This window comes from Nothobranchius furzeri, chromosome 1 (genome assembly GCF_043380555.1).
Source record: "Nothobranchius furzeri strain GRZ-AD chromosome 1, NfurGRZ-RIMD1, whole genome shotgun sequence".
Lineage (NCBI taxonomy): Eukaryota > Metazoa > Chordata > Actinopteri > Cyprinodontiformes > Nothobranchiidae > Nothobranchius > Nothobranchius furzeri.
Genome location: NC_091741.1, coordinates 49,628,914 through 49,645,070, shown reverse-complemented (window position 1 = coordinate 49,645,070; position 16,157 = coordinate 49,628,914). Strand labels below are relative to the sequence as shown.

The 16,157-nt window shown below is 41.1% G+C and overlaps 1 protein-coding gene across 5 annotated transcripts in view; it reads left to right on the top strand.

The window, feature by feature from the left end:
• The window catches only part of grm8a (glutamate receptor, metabotropic 8a), a 409,634-nt gene extending 394,340 nt beyond the window's left edge, over window positions 1-15,294 (top strand). For 4 of the 5 annotated variants that reach the window (XM_070549006.1, XM_070549009.1, XM_070549007.1 and 1 more), the window contains 3 exons: window positions 5,980-6,120; window positions 8,683-8,788; window positions 13,366-15,294. In XM_070549006.1, coding sequence (XP_070405107.1) covers window positions 5,980-6,120; window positions 8,683-8,788; window positions 13,366-13,415 — 297 coding nt within the window. In that variant the 3' untranslated portion in view covers window positions 13,416-15,294. Of the gene's footprint in view, window positions 1-5,979; window positions 6,121-8,682; window positions 8,793-13,365 lie in introns of all 5 variants that reach the window. The other variant, XM_070549010.1, reaches the window with a different exon arrangement.
• Window positions 15,295-16,157: the final 863 nt, after the last annotated feature.

Sequence of the window (16,157 nt, the reverse complement as noted above, 5' to 3'; positions counted from 1 at the left end):
ATTCTGAGATCAGACATTCATACATAGACATTTGACAAGAATTGGTGACTGTGGTCATTCGCAACCCGAGTCGCGCTACCTTAATAGAGATCATAGGGTTTATATGAGGACTGAGTCATTAGTGGCAGCGAGCGGTTGTATTTAAAATGATGACCTTATGGCAGTGAATGAGTTTATGTGGTAAATGTCTGCTACACCTATTTCTGGTATTAGCTTCTGAACAGACTTGGTTCAGAAAAGCCTGACAGGTCTACGTCACACTGTCACTTAACGTTAACGCGTTTTGGCTCACAACGGAGAAGGCTGTTGTTGGTTTAGCGTCCAGGAAACAGCAGAGAACGTCTCGACTAGTAGAAGCTAACCGTTAACGTTAGCAACTCCGCTACACAGCAGAACTCCTCCAGGCGTGTGTTATTTATGGAGATAAAGCATCAGCATTGCAGAGCAAACAGAGTTGGTGGTACAGAGTCACGTTGCTGTTAGCCAATCAGAGGCAAGATGTCCATATCAGGAAATAATACTCCTGCAATCTGAAGCTACATTCTCCTGCTGACTTCTACATCCTCAAACAGATGTAGTGGGGCTTTTTTTCCCCCAGAAATACTTAATAGGCACTCATTCCTACTAGAGACCACTGCAAGTATGAGTAAAGTTGACATTTAAATGTGCCTTACATCAGACAAATAAATATGTTAGTAACATTCAGACTTAAAACACATGTAGGCATCATTTAAACTCAATTATCCTACTGTTCATGTTTTGGAGTCAAAGCAGAAACCCTAACTTCAATGGAAGCCTGGATGTCCAAGCAGGGAGTAAGATGCTAAAAAAGCTTTTTTTGTGTCTGTTTACTATAAATAAATCCATTTAAGGGTTGTCCATTTGTGGAGGTCATAATTGAGAATAATGAATGTTTTATTTTACTTAGTGAGTCACCCTTGTCTTTTGTTCACTTTCTTCCACATTTACTTTTAACCCCCCCACCTCAAGGCGCTTGTGAGTTGAGCCTTTGGATTGGGTGGAAGTGTGCATCATTCAAAATAGGAGCATGCTCGTGATGCAGAACATGATTAAATAATAAAAATGTATATTTTAATCACTGAATTACTTTTATGATCATTTGATGCCCAAATAAAAATGTAATTTGTATTAATTGTACATCTGTAGTTAGGCTGATGTAACAGAATATGATAACAATAATATTAGATTTGATACTGAAGTGCATCTTCAGCCAGAAATGATGGGTTGAGGTGATTAGAGAGTTGGTAAACATGATCCTGTATCACAAGTGTAATTTTATCTTTCATAATAAAGTTATAGTGGTTTTAGCTCCTCCCTACCAGGTTTTACATGGGTTAGTGGATTTTGCTGAGCAGGGTAAACTGAGGGGTGCTTATTATTTACTGAAACATCATTCTGACACATTTTCAGAGAAATTGTCTGGTTGCTAATGGTGCCAGTAGCTACTATAAAGGAGGAGGAGGAAAGAAGGATCCCTCTTTTCCCCCAAGAGAGGCGATGAAAACAGACTAGTCCCGCTCAAATTCATCCGTCGGTTTTGTGATTTGTGCTTACAGACAGAAATGATGATAGTCAACAACATAATGAGGTTTAATGGGAAAATAACAGGTTGTCCAAATGATGAATGCTCTTCAATGAGCAGCTTTCTCACCATTTGTGATATGAAAACAAACAGGAGGTTGGTGTTCTCGGCACACTGTTCACTGACCATTTACACGGAATAAAAACAGGATTCCTCATGGTAAATGGTCTGTTTTTGATATAGCGCCTTCTAGATTCCTGGAACCCCCCAAGGCGCTTTATAACACAATCAGTCATTCACCCATTCACACACTCATTCACACACTGGTGGGGATGAGCTACGATGTAGCCACAGCTGCCCTGGGGCGCACTGACAGAGGCGAGGCTGCCGAGCACAGGCGCCACCGGTCCCTCCGACCACCACCAGCAGGCAAGGAGGGTTAAGTGTCTTGCGCAAGGACACAACGACAGCGACAGACTGAGCAGGGCTTGAACCTGCAACCTTCCGATTGCAGAGCGAGCACTTAACTCCTGTGCCACCGTTGCCCCATGACCTTAAACTAAAAATCTTGAATGGAAATAGATATTTTTAATTGAAATTATAAACGCACATATGAACCATTTCTTTCATGACCTTTTTTCTCACCTATAAGAAGTTGATTCCTGTTGTTAAAGCTTGTGGGGGAGCTCCAGACTGGGTTCCTTACCTCGGTTTAACACTCTCTCTGATGTCACTCTATAAAAGAAAGTTCATCCGGGGGTAAAAGATGAATAAATAATTGTTAAAAATGTCATTATTTTTTATATTCTCTTCATGTGAGTTCACACTGATATTTCCACACTCTAAAGTTTCTGCTCACATCAGTTTGACTTTAATGTTGGAATTGTAATTTCTCCCCCCTTTGGATGCTGCCAGTGTGATCCTCACACCTTTGGTGCAACAAGCCCCGAAGATGGCCTGATTTAATGTTGGGTGTTCAAAAGCTCTTTCATCTAATGTTATGAAAACTGTACTGCCTCATCATGATGCTCATGAACATTTTATTTTCATATAGTTTTCATGTCTTTGTTGAATCAGATCTTTGAGTCAACATTAGGGATGAGCGAGTACACCACTGTCTGTATCGGTTCAACCATCTAAATTATCTTTATCTGTACTCGGAGTGGGCGTGGCCTAACCCAGGAATGGGTGTAGTTTAACCGGAAGTGGGTGTGGTTTACATCAATACATTATTTTAAGTCTGAAATTGATATGGATTAATCAGAAGTTGCTATGTGTATTGGTTATTTGAAATCTATTTACAGAGCAGCCTCAGAACTGAGATTAAATATTTTTGATCACAATAGTAAAGAAACTATTACAGAACAAGTTTTTCAATGAAATCAGAACGTTAATATTAAAGCGCTTGAATTAATACATCTGAACTCATGCAGTAGGAACTAGGAAATATGAAATACTAGAACCAGACACATTTTTTTTATTTTAATTAGATTAAACTGATATTTTTCTAACGCTCTTGGCATTTTCCCCACACAACGTTAAACAAAACATTGTTGATTAAGGTGTGTGAGTGAGAGAGAGAGAAGGAGAGAGGGAAAGTAAAAATAAAAAGTAAAATAAAGACCGGAGCGGAAGCAGTGACCGACATAGCACGAGCCGTTTTCAGCTCTGTCTTGTCAAATGCACCACGTATGTTACGAAAAAAGTAACTTTAAATATTAAACTGAAAAAGAGGCGAGCTGAGGAAAACCTAGGGAGGACTGAAGAAACGTGAGCAACAGTGAAGCAAGCACAGAGAGATCCATTACTGTGTGTGTGTGTGTGTGGATGGGCCGGACGGACTGCGCTCCCGGCTACAGAGTTTTGTTTGTGGGGAGGGACGGGTGCTCGATGTGACTGGCCAATCACAGAGCATGAAGACAGTCAGTTACCCAACGAGGATTTTCCTTTAGCACCATTAAAGATATTTACGAGTTTTACTCATTTCATGCTCGCCTTCATCAAAAATGCTTTACCCGTACTGGATACTCATCTGAAACGAGTATCCGGCTCATCCCTAGTCAAAATCCAGTTCTCGCTTGAACCTTGCCTGGTTTAATTTGAACTTGTGGTTGATTGAACTGTGTGTGGGAGTACTGAAGTGGGTATGTCTATAAAGACAGAACTAAAAAAATAAAGAAGGAAAAAGTCATGGAGAGCCACAAGGAAATTATTCCCAAACAGATGCGGACTCAGTGTATGTAAATGTAGACGACGGGTGAGAATATAAATCACAACTTTTCATTAATTATTTAGCATATGAATGTGTGTGTGTGTGAATGGATGAATGATACACTGTAGAGCAGAGGTCACCCACCTTTGTAAAGCTGAGAGCTATCGGTACATACAAAGGCCTACCAGGTTTATACAATGCTGGCATTTGAACTGCAATAGATCAGAGTGAAACTAAATTTCATGCATAATAAACATATTTTCATGTTTTTGGAGGAAAATAGTTGTTTTAAAATCTATATGAATGCATTTGTGAATTAATAATGGCAGCAAATTTTACATTTGTATTTATTTATGTTGGTGACCCCTGCTGTAGAGCAAAGCTCTTTGAAGTCCTCTAACTCAGAAAGGTGCTATTCTAGTGTGGGTCACTTATCTATAGATAAAGAGTTATGAACGTGTATTGTTCTTGCGTTAGCTTGGTTACTGAGGATTTTCTCTGATCATTGCACTGACCAGGTAGCATTCTCACTGCTTATACCTATTCCACAGAACCAAGGGCTGCATGGTGGCGCAGTGGTTAGCACTGTTGCCTCGCAGCACGAAGGTCGCAGGTTCAAAACTCGCCTTTCTGCGTGGAGTTGCGTGTTCTCCCCATGCATGCGTGGGTTTTCTCCGGGTACTCCGGTTTCCCCCACAGATCACAACATGCCCTATAGGTTAAAAAAATATTGTAAGTTGCTTTGGGTAAAAGCGTCTGCTAAGCACATAAACAACAACAACAAACAACAACCCCTCCTTCCAAAGATCTGCGCTTTCCTTTTAAATCATAATTACAGAAATGTTCTCATATGCGTGTGAGTTTTTTAAATGAAGCTTTACACATTTTACCACTTTTGTCTCCCTTTTCCGGTATTTTAATATTTGAAGTTTTATCAAACTTTTTAATTATTTGGACACTGTCACAATAAAACAGCCCAGGACGGGTCATCTCTGAGAAACTTGAGGTCATCTCTTCACGTTCAGTAAAAATTCCCACACACGGCTTCATGTGCTTCCTGTTCTGGAGAGATTTAGTGTCACAGCCTCATGAAGACTGGATTAAGCTGTAAACAAAAAAAGAACTGGCGGCTGATTCCACTTCTGAATGATTTCTGGTTTGTGATCAACCACTTCCTCCACCTTCTTGAGTTCAAGTCTTATGAGTAAAATGGAAAACTGAGATATTGAAAATGCCTGAGTTAGCACTCTCTATTTATTCCCTCTAACTGTCACAAGGATGTAGTCACAAGCAGTGCATCGTTCACCACATCTGTGTGCTCTCCGACGACATTGAGCATCATCTCTCTGGTCGCTCCTTTCTTTCTCTTGATCAGCGTGACCACACGTCGCTTTCTTCTCCTTCTCTTCCCAAAACATCAATTTTTAGGTCACGTTTCTCCCCTCCTTCCACAACTCTTACTCTCCTCTCCTGGCCATCCTCTTCTGTGTTTATCGCTCTTGTGTTTTACTCCTCTCCCTCGTTTTTAGTTTTTTATTTTATCTATATACAGCGAGGACAGCACTCGCCTGAAAATCCCCGTGCCTTGAGAGCTTGTCAGCTGTGTCAGGATTGTGGGTGAAGCCCGTCATTACATCTGTCCTCCTCCAAACTACTCTGAAAACTCACTGAAGACCTGTGGGTAGTTCTCAGTCCACACCAGTGTGTGTGTGTGTGTGTGTGTGTGTGTGTGTGTGTTTATGCTCCAACCCACTTGGCAGAATTGATAGAATTTAATGAAACTGACACATTTAGTAGGCTACGGTAATAATTTCCACTGCCTGCCAACAGGACAGGTCATCATTTCCGTCCCCTAAACCCTTTAACTAGTAGCTGCCACCTGGTTCACCTTAGTGGACAGTTTCTGTCTGGTTATCTGCCTGACAATGCTACTTCGGTCACCTTTCAGCTGAAGAAATAAAAAAGGTGCATATTTTTGGAGAATCCTAGAACAATTCAGTCCCTGAAAGAGAAGGTTTTCTATTCTAGCTAGGACTCGTGTATGCCAAACTTTGTCCAAACTCGGAGAAACGCATCTAAAAGTGTCATTAAATGCATTCGAATCACACAGAAAATCCTAGACCCAGGTCATCCTGTTGCGTTGTGGTATTTCTAAGCTTTGTTGTTCCATACAACTTAAAATCTGATAAGTTCCTCTCTTTTCCTGCTTTTTCTCTGGTTTCAGATGTACATCCAAACTACCACACTGACAATCTCCCTCAGCCTGTCGGCGTCCGTCTCACTGGGGATGCTTTACATGCCGAAGGTCTACATCATCCTCTTCCACCCTGAGCAGAATGTCCCCAAACGAAAACGTAGTTTTAAGGTGAGATGGAATTTGAGTTAAACTAGAACAATTTCCATAATTGGTAATCAGGTCTCAGTGGGCTGCATGTTTAAGATTCCTTCCATTGGATCACTTTGTCAGACTGCTGTTGAGTGCAGCATAAGCCTGATATGTCACATCTGTATCTGCTGTACTGAAGCAGAATTTGTCTGTTTGCACTTTTTGCCGCACCTCTTTGTTTCAGATCAGAAAACACATTTTTATATGAAACTAAATCTTGAATAAGTACATAAACTGTTTTGAAACAATTAAATGAGAGCATTGTGGAGGAATTTGAAGTGGTCAGAATCCATGGTTGCATCAATTACAGTAAAGCCGAGTCCAAACTGGAGGCATCAGCAATGCAGGACGGCAGCGGAACGTCGCTGCTTCCAAAGGAATCCATTATGGTCTATTGGGTTGATCCTAACCAGCCACAGGCCCACTTCTGAGATGCATCACTTTCCGCTTTAACACGACTAGACAGGAGATCACACACGGTATCAGTTTAAAATCGCCGGCAATTGTTGAAATAAAATATCGCAGCAATGCGGATTCTTTGTGTAGATTACGTCAATAGATGTGACCCAATGGCTTATTTACTCCCAGTATCTTTCGAGAAGTGCAGTGGTGTGTTTTTCATGGCTTTAATCCTGACAGCAGAAAGGAGTCGTGTTATATATCAGAGATATCAAACGTGATTTCCTTCGTCTTTCTTTTGATTTAACGGTGGATGGCATAGACAAACTGTGACAATGAAGTCTCAAGGGATTTGTTATCTTGTGAGTCCAGCGAGGATGCCGGTGAAGATGCCGTTCCGCGGCTGAGACTCCCCCCATTGTGGACTGTCATGCTGCAAAGCATGCGAGTAAACCGCCCCGCTGCCGTTCTGCACGTTGAGGCCTACAGTGTGGACCCGATGTAAGTGGTTCAGATGCTGAGGAAGCAAAATATCACCAAACCATCACCATGTTTGATTTTTCATGTCTTACATGCAGTGTTAGTTTTTAACCAGACACACCTTCCCAAAAGTTCCATTTCTGGAAAATAAATAAAGATTTAGTAAAAAATGTGTAGACATTAGAAAGAGCAAAAAGGGGTCTGACCTTTGACCTTAATCAAAAGCGCTCTGAAGTATTTTTAGACAATCTTTTCCTTGAATTTCTTTACAACAAAGCATGCTGTGTTGGTTTTTGATATGTATTTAGGTTGAAGTGATTTTATTATTCTACAGGTCTGGCAGTAGCAGGCCTGGGCACGGTGAGTGAAACTGAAGTAATGTGGTTAATAAGAGCAAATTCGGGGGTTAATTACCTTTTCACGTGGGACATGGTTGGTTTGGAAAGGCTTTTTCCCTTAATACATTAAATAAATTAAAAATGACATTTTGACTTGCGCCCATATTTGTTAGATGATCTGAAACATTGAAATTTGACAAAAAAGACAAAAGCGGAAATCTGATCAGACTGCATTGTTTGTCACAACATAACTAGAAAAATAAAACAAAATGTTTTTAAAAAGCTAATCCTAACAGCCAACATACACGTATTATACCTAGCATGTTTCCAATAAGTCGTTCTGAACTGATTGAAAGGAGGTAACCTAAGGACTAGAAGGAGGGGGAAAAAACCACAAGAGAGGAAAGCTGCTCACCTGAAATGTAGCTGTCTATAATGATGGATTAGCTTCAGCTTTTAAACCGGTGTTGGAACCACTGCTGCTGTTGGACAGAAACACCTACCAGGGAGATGGTCCAGTCCGTCACTGAGACAGACGTGGGGCAGGAGTGAGGATGTAGCAGCAGACAGGAGAGTGATACAGCCAGTACAAGCAGTCCTGGACACATTCCTGTCTGCAAACAAAAAAAGGTGAAACTTTGGAAAAGCAGAAGGAATGAGAACAACACCCCATGAGCTGTTGCAAAAATATGCTAATCTTGTAACATTTTCTGTTGCATCCATGTCTTTTTTGGGGTGCGGCCACTGTTTAACTCATTCACTGCCATTGACGACTAAAGTCGTCATTTTAGATCCAAGCGTTCACTGCCAATGACGACTAAAGTCGTCATTTGCATTTTTTTACTGTTTGAGCATCGGAAAGAGCCCCCGCGCTGAGAGAACAAACATCTCAGCCCTGAAGCCGATCTTCATCTGCATACGTCACAGATCACATGATCAGGAAGCAGTCCATCCATGTATTAGGAGATCGTTTTGGGCCGTTCCTGTAAAAAAAAGTGAGGCGCGAACCGGAAAAGCGTCTGCCGATCACAATTCGACAACGGATTATGAAAGAACGGGTAACGCTTGAAACACGCGGCTCCTTCCTGATGTAAGAGGTGAGTCTCCTCTTTGTTTTGGTTGTTTTGGCGTCGACATCATCCTAGCGCGCAACGTTCTGTGACTCTTAAAAAAACTGTAAAAACGGTGAGAAACATTGGCAGCGAAGGCCGTTAGTGATCAGGAAACGGCTGGCAGTGAATGAGTTCAAATGACTTTGCAGATATAAACCATGTTGATAGTCTTCATTTCTAATTCGCGGTCTTCTGATTGCATCATTTTACAGGCGATTGTGACAGCCGCCACCATGTCGGGAAAACTGAGCCAGAAGGGAGGGGACCGGCCGAACGGAGAGGTTAAAACGGAGCTGTGTGAGAGCATGGAGACCAACAGTGAGTAAGAGAACACCAAACTTTTCTAATTACACATTCAAGCATGGGGGGGGGGGGGGGGGGGGGGGATCTTTACAGTATGTTCTGATGGGAAACAGGCTTCAACACGAACAGTTGTTTTCTGCTTGGTCCTAGAGCTCAACCAGTGTCAATTTAATATAGCGTAATATTGTTTTCAGATGGTAAAAAGTGCAGGGGTCAAAACTTGACTTTGGAAAAAGTGAGGTGGACATGTCCCCCCCCCAAATTGCGTCCATGCATTCAAGCCTCATGAAAAATGACTCATACGTTATTTAACACGATAATCCAGTTTTTAACGACATAATTTCTTTAAGCAGAAGTATTAAAGTTATTGGAATGTGGAGGGATTGAAGCTTGAGGGGTGAAGAAATGTTGGACTTTATCAGATAATAAATGAGTAAAAAATTTTGATCATGCTTAGGAATTAAATTAGATTTGGCAGCAAAAACACGTCAAACACAGCTGAGAAAGTTGGTTCGATTAACTTCAAAACCTAAATAATTGCATTTACATGGTGCTTACGTTTTATACAGCATACCTAACGCGTTTTACATGCAACTGCATTTAAAAATGTATTACAGTTACAAATAAACGCACAGCTAACTGTTTCCTTATGTGGGGTCATTTGCTTGAAATCAAATGATTCACTGCACTTACCCTGCAATTAAAATATTTAATCATTGCGTGTCATGACAGATTTGCACCAAGCAAACAAACAATTCCTTCTTTTCTAAGTAGATGTTTACATGGAATATCTGCGTTGAGATTTGTGGTTCGTTGTTTGACATTTATGACAAAGTCCAACTGCAATGAAGCACTGCTACAGAAGCACAAGGAGCTGGTCTGTGTCCTGACTCTGCAGATGTGTGTCAACTTTAAGCATGCATACGGAAAAAGTCCACTAGTGTGCAGGAGTTGGTGCATGTAAATGTTGTGTGTGTGTGTGTGTGTGTGTGTGTGTGTGTGTGTGTGTGTGTGTGTGTGTGTGTGTGTGTGTATGTGTGTGTGTGTGTGTGTGTGTGTGTGTGTGTGTGTGTGTGTGTGTGTGTCATCTTTTCCATAGCGCCTCTCAAGAGAAAAATCACGAGGTGCTTCACAAAAACAAAAAATGTAAAAATGAATTTAGAAAATGATTTAAAATATATTTAAAATGGGTAAAAAATAGATAATTGTGATTAAAAATTTTAAGAAAGAGAGAGAGTGAATAGGAAAGAGGGAAATTAGTGGATCCTGAGGAAGGTGGAATAGGTGGGGAGAGCAGAATAAAAAGAGAGAGGTGAAGAAGGTCATACAAAAGCCAGCTTGAACAAGTGAGTCTTCAGCTGCTTTTTAAAGGAGACCACTGAGTCCACTGATCTCAGGCTCAGGGGGAGAGAGTTCCAGAGTCTGGGGGCCACAGCAGCAAATGATCTGTCACCTTTGGTCTTTAGCCTGGTGCGTTGCACAACCAGTAGGCTTTGATCAATGGACCTCAGGGACCTGCTGGGGGTGTAGGGACTAAGAAGATCACCAATGTATGATGGTGCTTGTCCATGTAAGACCCTATAGACCAGAACCAGGATCTTGAAATGAACCCTGAAGTTGACTGGCAGCCAGTGAAGCTGGAGGAGAAGTGGGGTGATGTGGGTGTGTTTGGAGGACTTGGTCAGAAGCCGAGCACAGGCATTCTGAACCACCTGTAGACGGTTCAGGGAGGTTCTGCTCAGACACGTGAAAAGAGAGTTACAGTAGTCTAAGCGTGAGGAGATGAAGGTGTGGAGAACTGTCTCAAGTTCAGAGCGGGACAGAATGGGACTCAGCTTAGCAATGTTCCTGAGATGGAAGAAGGAAGAGCGAACAAGAGAACTGACATGAGAATCCAGGGTGAGAGCTGGGTCAAAGGTCACGCCAAGATTCCTGACAAGAGGGTTTGGTTTGAGAAAAAAGCTGACCAAGAGAGTCTCTGACTTTGGGAACCAGCTTGTCTGGGGCACAGATGAGGATCTCAGTCTTATCTTCATTCAGCTGTAGAAAGCTCCCAGCCATCCAGGTTTTAATGGAGTCTAAGCAGGTGTGTAACAGCTGCAGCTTAGACATCTTATGGGGCTTAAAGGAGATGTACAGTTGGATGTCATCTGCATAAAGATGGTAGGAGATTCCTTTGAAGGAGCTCAGGATGTGCTGAAGAGGAAGCAATAGAGGAGGAAGTGCAGAGGCCCCGGCACAGAACCTTGTGGGACACCATGGGCAAGAGAGGTGGTGGAGGACCTAAACTTGGAGACGGCCACAGAAAAGGAACGCTCAGAAAGATAAGAGGAGAACCACTGGTGTGTGTGTTTGTCTTCTCGATCCCCAGTGAGTCATGGAGGATGGCTGCTTATACTGAGCCAGGATCCTCTGGAGGTTTCTTCCTGTTAAAAGGGAGTTTTCCTCTCCACCGTCACTAAATGCTTGCTTAGTATGAGGATTGCTCTAAATATATGAGGATCGATGGAGTTTGCTGGGTTTTTTATATAGGAAACTGTTTTCTGATTGGCTTAATGAACTGACCTGATTTGGAATGTTTACTATGTGAAGTGCCTTGAGATGACTCTTGTCGTGATGTGGCGCTATATAAATAAACTTGAATTTAATTTAATTTAATTTAATTTAATTTAATTCAAATGCATTTGTGCATGTTTAGGCCCTGTCACAACATGAACAATATACTGCTTTGTTACATAAGTGCTTGGCCAATCAACTAGTAGATAAAACGGTGAATAAATTAACCGATAAACATCTTGCTGCCTGTATTTAAATGGTAGTTCAGATATTTTGAAGTTTTATTACAGATGACATGGTTACTTACTGAGATTTATTAAGGGGGCGTCTCCATCATCAGAACTTCAGGGTAAATGCAGCGAAGGGGAAATTGGGAGATCCGAAGGCCTGGTCCTCTTAGCTGTCTTGTGCTAAAACGTCAGCACATTGCGACCCCTGTGTTGTGAGTTACATCATCGATTGGTGCAAAACACGCAAAAGTTGCCAAAAGTGTCAACAATTTGTGTTTTCCTGAATGCTGGTTCTCTGCCCCGTATGCATTTCTTATTTTCTACTAAGTTGACGTAATTTCTGATAGCGTAACAACCAATCGGCAGCGTTCCCACCCATCAACTGCACCAGGCCTTTTACCGGGCCACTCTGAGATCCTACCCCTGATCAAGATTCCTAAAATGGCCCGGAAAATGGCTAGCCTGGTCAGGTAGAGACACGCGCATGTCGTGAGTTTCCTGTAAATATACCCTAAAATTCTGGTTGTGGAAACACACCTATTAAGAATTATTCTAGGGAAAATAATGCTATTTGAAATCTGACATTGTAGAAGCAATAAAACGAATCCAATCAGGAAGAAGCTGTTTCTCTAAGCTGAAACCATTCAAGTAACCCTAACCCTACCTACAACTGGTAAGATAATCTTCTCAGTGGCCAAGTGAGACCGGGGTTCAAATCCTGGTCAGGGCATACCAAAGATTTTAAAAATGGGACCCAATGCCTTCCTGCTTGACACTAAGGTTGGATTGGGGGGTTAAACCACCAAATAGTTCCCGAGCGCAGCCACAGCTGCACCTCAACACTCCCCCTGAGGATGGGTCCAATGCGGAGATGAAATTCACCAGTGTGTGATGATGACTTTAACTTTATATGAGTCAGTCAGAACATTTCCAAAGAGTTTCTGATATTCACTTCAAAATATGCAAACTGTCAATTCAAGAGTGAAACAAGGTTTTAATGTCTGGAGTTGCTTCAGTTTGTCTGTTCAAGCTTCTGGTCCATACGCAGTGACAGTTTGTTTATGTTAGCTTTTTAATGGCAGTGACAGAGTGAATGGGGGTTAAATCATAAAAAAACGGTTTCAGGGTGCATAAAAACAAACAAACACAAACAAAAGTTCAGGCCTTGATGTCACTGAGTGAGTCGAGGCCTGACTGTTCCATCATAAACATTTTGGGAGAAGGAAAATAAAGTCTCTGAACCGAGTTTAAACACTTTTTTGGCCACGCGGTGCAAACTGCAGACAGTTGAAATAAAACGGTGCTCTCCTCTCAGCACGTCTTTTGCATTGCCTTAAATCGGTCCTTCTAAAACTTCTTCATCTCTTTTAAACTGTTTTCAGCAGGTCTGCACAATATTCCACATCTTGCATAACAATTTATTCCAGTGTTGCTGGCGTTCCAGATAAACTGTATCTAAAATTTGTATCTTTATTACAACAATAATAAAGCAGCTTGTATGGAAAAAGTAAGTGGGAGTGGTGGAGTTAGACTGCACAGACGCTGACATTTACAAGAGGATGCTTGAGGGGACAGAAAATATCACAAAATTTGAAGCTTGAGCAACTCCAGTCGTCTACGGACGTGACAGCGATGTTAATCCCCTGCAGCAAAATTTGCTTTAATCTGCCTTTATCTTCTCTTTTTTCATGTTTCTCCTCATTTGTTTGTGCCTCATTTCACATCCGTTTCTCTAAATTTCATCCTTGGTTCTGTTTTTGCTTCCACCAAAACCCACGTCCTTTTTCATTTCACCCGCCGACGCAGCTTCATCAACTAAGACGACGTATGTCAGCTACAGTAATCATGCCATCTGAAGAGACTGCAGAGGAATGGGATTGGACAGGAGGCAGGAGAGGGGGACGTCCCTTGGGGGCGGGGCAAAACGAGAGAGGAGGAGGAGTTGATTCGCAGCCAAATGGTTGAAGAACTGACGAACAAACGACGCCCCAACGGAATCCAAGCATGAGACATTTTGTATTGTTGCCCATCAAACCACAGAGGTGGGACCACGTAAACAGCCAATCAGTGTGCCTGCTTTGCTGCTACTCACAGCTCATTGGTCCTGCCATGAACTTACCTGTTTGAAACAAAATAAAACAAAACAAAAAAGAAACAACATTAAAAACAGAACAATGGACCGAGAAACTATAAAAAGAGAAGTTTGAAAAAAAAAATTAAGGTATTGAAAAACTGTGTAGACATTATATATAAAAGGGCAAGAGTGGGGCTGGAAAAGGGATTTAAGAAATTACATTTAAAAGATATTTAAAAAGAGAAATAAGAGAAAATCTACGAGACTCGAACCTGTTTGTTGTTGTTCTCTACTTGTAAGTATTTTTGTGGTTGTGACGATTTTTTCATTCTTGTCTCACCGTTGTCTAATGGATCGCCCTTGCTTAATGAGATGAGTGTGTTTCCTCCTGCCGTCTTGGCAAACCAGGTTGTAACCTTGGGTTGTGAACCTGTATAATGCCATGGTTGAAGCATGCCAGTTTTTATACAAAAATGAGATTTATTTATAATAAAGGAATGTTTTGCAAATGGGTAGATTTGTTGTCGTACTTTTGAAATATGACATTTTCCATTTGCCTATTAATGAAATTTGCTATAAGAATGCCTCCTACTTTAACGTTGTAGCCATAATTGATATTTTCCTGTTTGTATTAATGAAATGTATCTTTTATTTATAACATTTTTAGGAGAACACGCACTTGTCATAATGTCCTGCCAAAGAATCGACTGAAACACATTGAATTACACTCTTTTGCTTAACTTTGCTTAAACCACACGAGTTAACTAACCTCCTATTGGCCAGAAATATGATTTTAGATCATTAGTGAGACACCACCCCTCTCGTCTACCCTCTATTGTGAGGGAGTGTATGTTTTTAAAAGATACGCACACATTTTGTTCTCAATAACCAATAATTAGAGCCCTGCGGCATCTAACGGTTCATAATAATAGATGTAGAAAAGTGAACCCACTCTGGTAATCAGCGAATACTTAAACACTTTCTGCTGTTGAAATTCTGATATTTAGCCGTTTTATTTTCAGACGGAGTGTAATGAGGCAGCATTCCAAACCTTTTTATTGTAGATGAGAGTTGGGATGTTGACTAAATCAAGAGCTTTTGTTTTCTGCTCAACTCCTTCATCATCGCTGAAACCAGAAGATGAATGATGAATCCCTGATCCTGTCTTCCACCCCTGGCAAACAAGACACCAAGATGCCTAAACTCCAGCCCGAGAGAAAATTCTACTTCAGATGATCTGACTCTTTTTTTTTCTTACTATGCAAGATTCCATTACTGATGCAGTGAATGGCAAGCCTTCAGCCCAAAACCACAAACGTTTCTTTATTTCTTTATGATTTAAATGGGAATTCAAATGAGGATTCAAAGTTAACAGATAATCAAACGTTTTCCATTTCTCTGGATGATTAAATGTGGTGTTATTTTAGTCTTTTTAAAGAGACACTGTGTAGTTTGTACTCTGGTAATATCAATCAAAGTTGTTGAAAATGAATGAAATAATGCCCAGTTGTTGAAAAAATATTGGTGCTTCGACAACATGTAACCATGAAAATCGGGTCTAAAATACATGGGAGTGGGTCTAAGTCTAAGCTGTGTTTTCTTCTATGGGAGCCAATGACAAAATGCATTTCCCGATTTGGAATAAATGGTCATAAAACTTTCACCGTTCATAAACGTTGTTTTACACATTTACCTCTTCGCTCATTGCCAGTGATGAAAGGAAATCTGTTGTGCTCGTCATGCTGCTGGAGTTTGCACTCCCAGGGATTTTGGCCCTAATGGCCATCCGTTAGTAAGGTCTTACTCCAACACAAAAGTACTGCTTGTTTGCTGTGATTTAGGTATCTACTGCCCCCATTGCCAGCAATAGTACACATCATCACTTTAAGGCTGAGAAAAGAAAAGAGTTGCTGGATTATTTTTTGGATTGTGTCAAACATGTCTTTGACCTGAATGAGTTATTTTCAAATCTGTGGAGATTTTTTAAAAAAATTGTATCGTAAAGCTGCTTTAGAAAATCTACAGAATAAGCTAGATTTTGAACACAAACACGTTAACGGAACACCCACACCTCCCCTCGGGTATCTTCCCTGAGACGCAACTGCCGGAACTGGACACCCACATTCCAAGATGGAACGGGATGGTGCTAAACACCAGTCACCATTTTCTAGGTCCAAACATCTTTTGTTGTCCATGATTTCAAATGGTGTTTTACTTTTGGGGACTCTGGTAGTTTGTCCTAAAGTTGAAGTGGTAGCAGGCACTTCTCTGACATTATTGAGTGGAGAACCTCTCACACCAGTGGTGTTCTGTTAAATATGTGAGAGTGAAATGAATGGGGGACCCAGGGAAATGCGATGGTTCAGCGAGACCGACAGCTAGATGGTCCAATAGTTACTTTTGGTCTGAAACGTGTTAATAGCGGAGGTTCAGACAAATGCAATAGAACCACTCCATAAAATGGTTTAGTATTTTTTTTTAATCTCCACAATATATATATAGCTATACTATGTTAGAATGTATT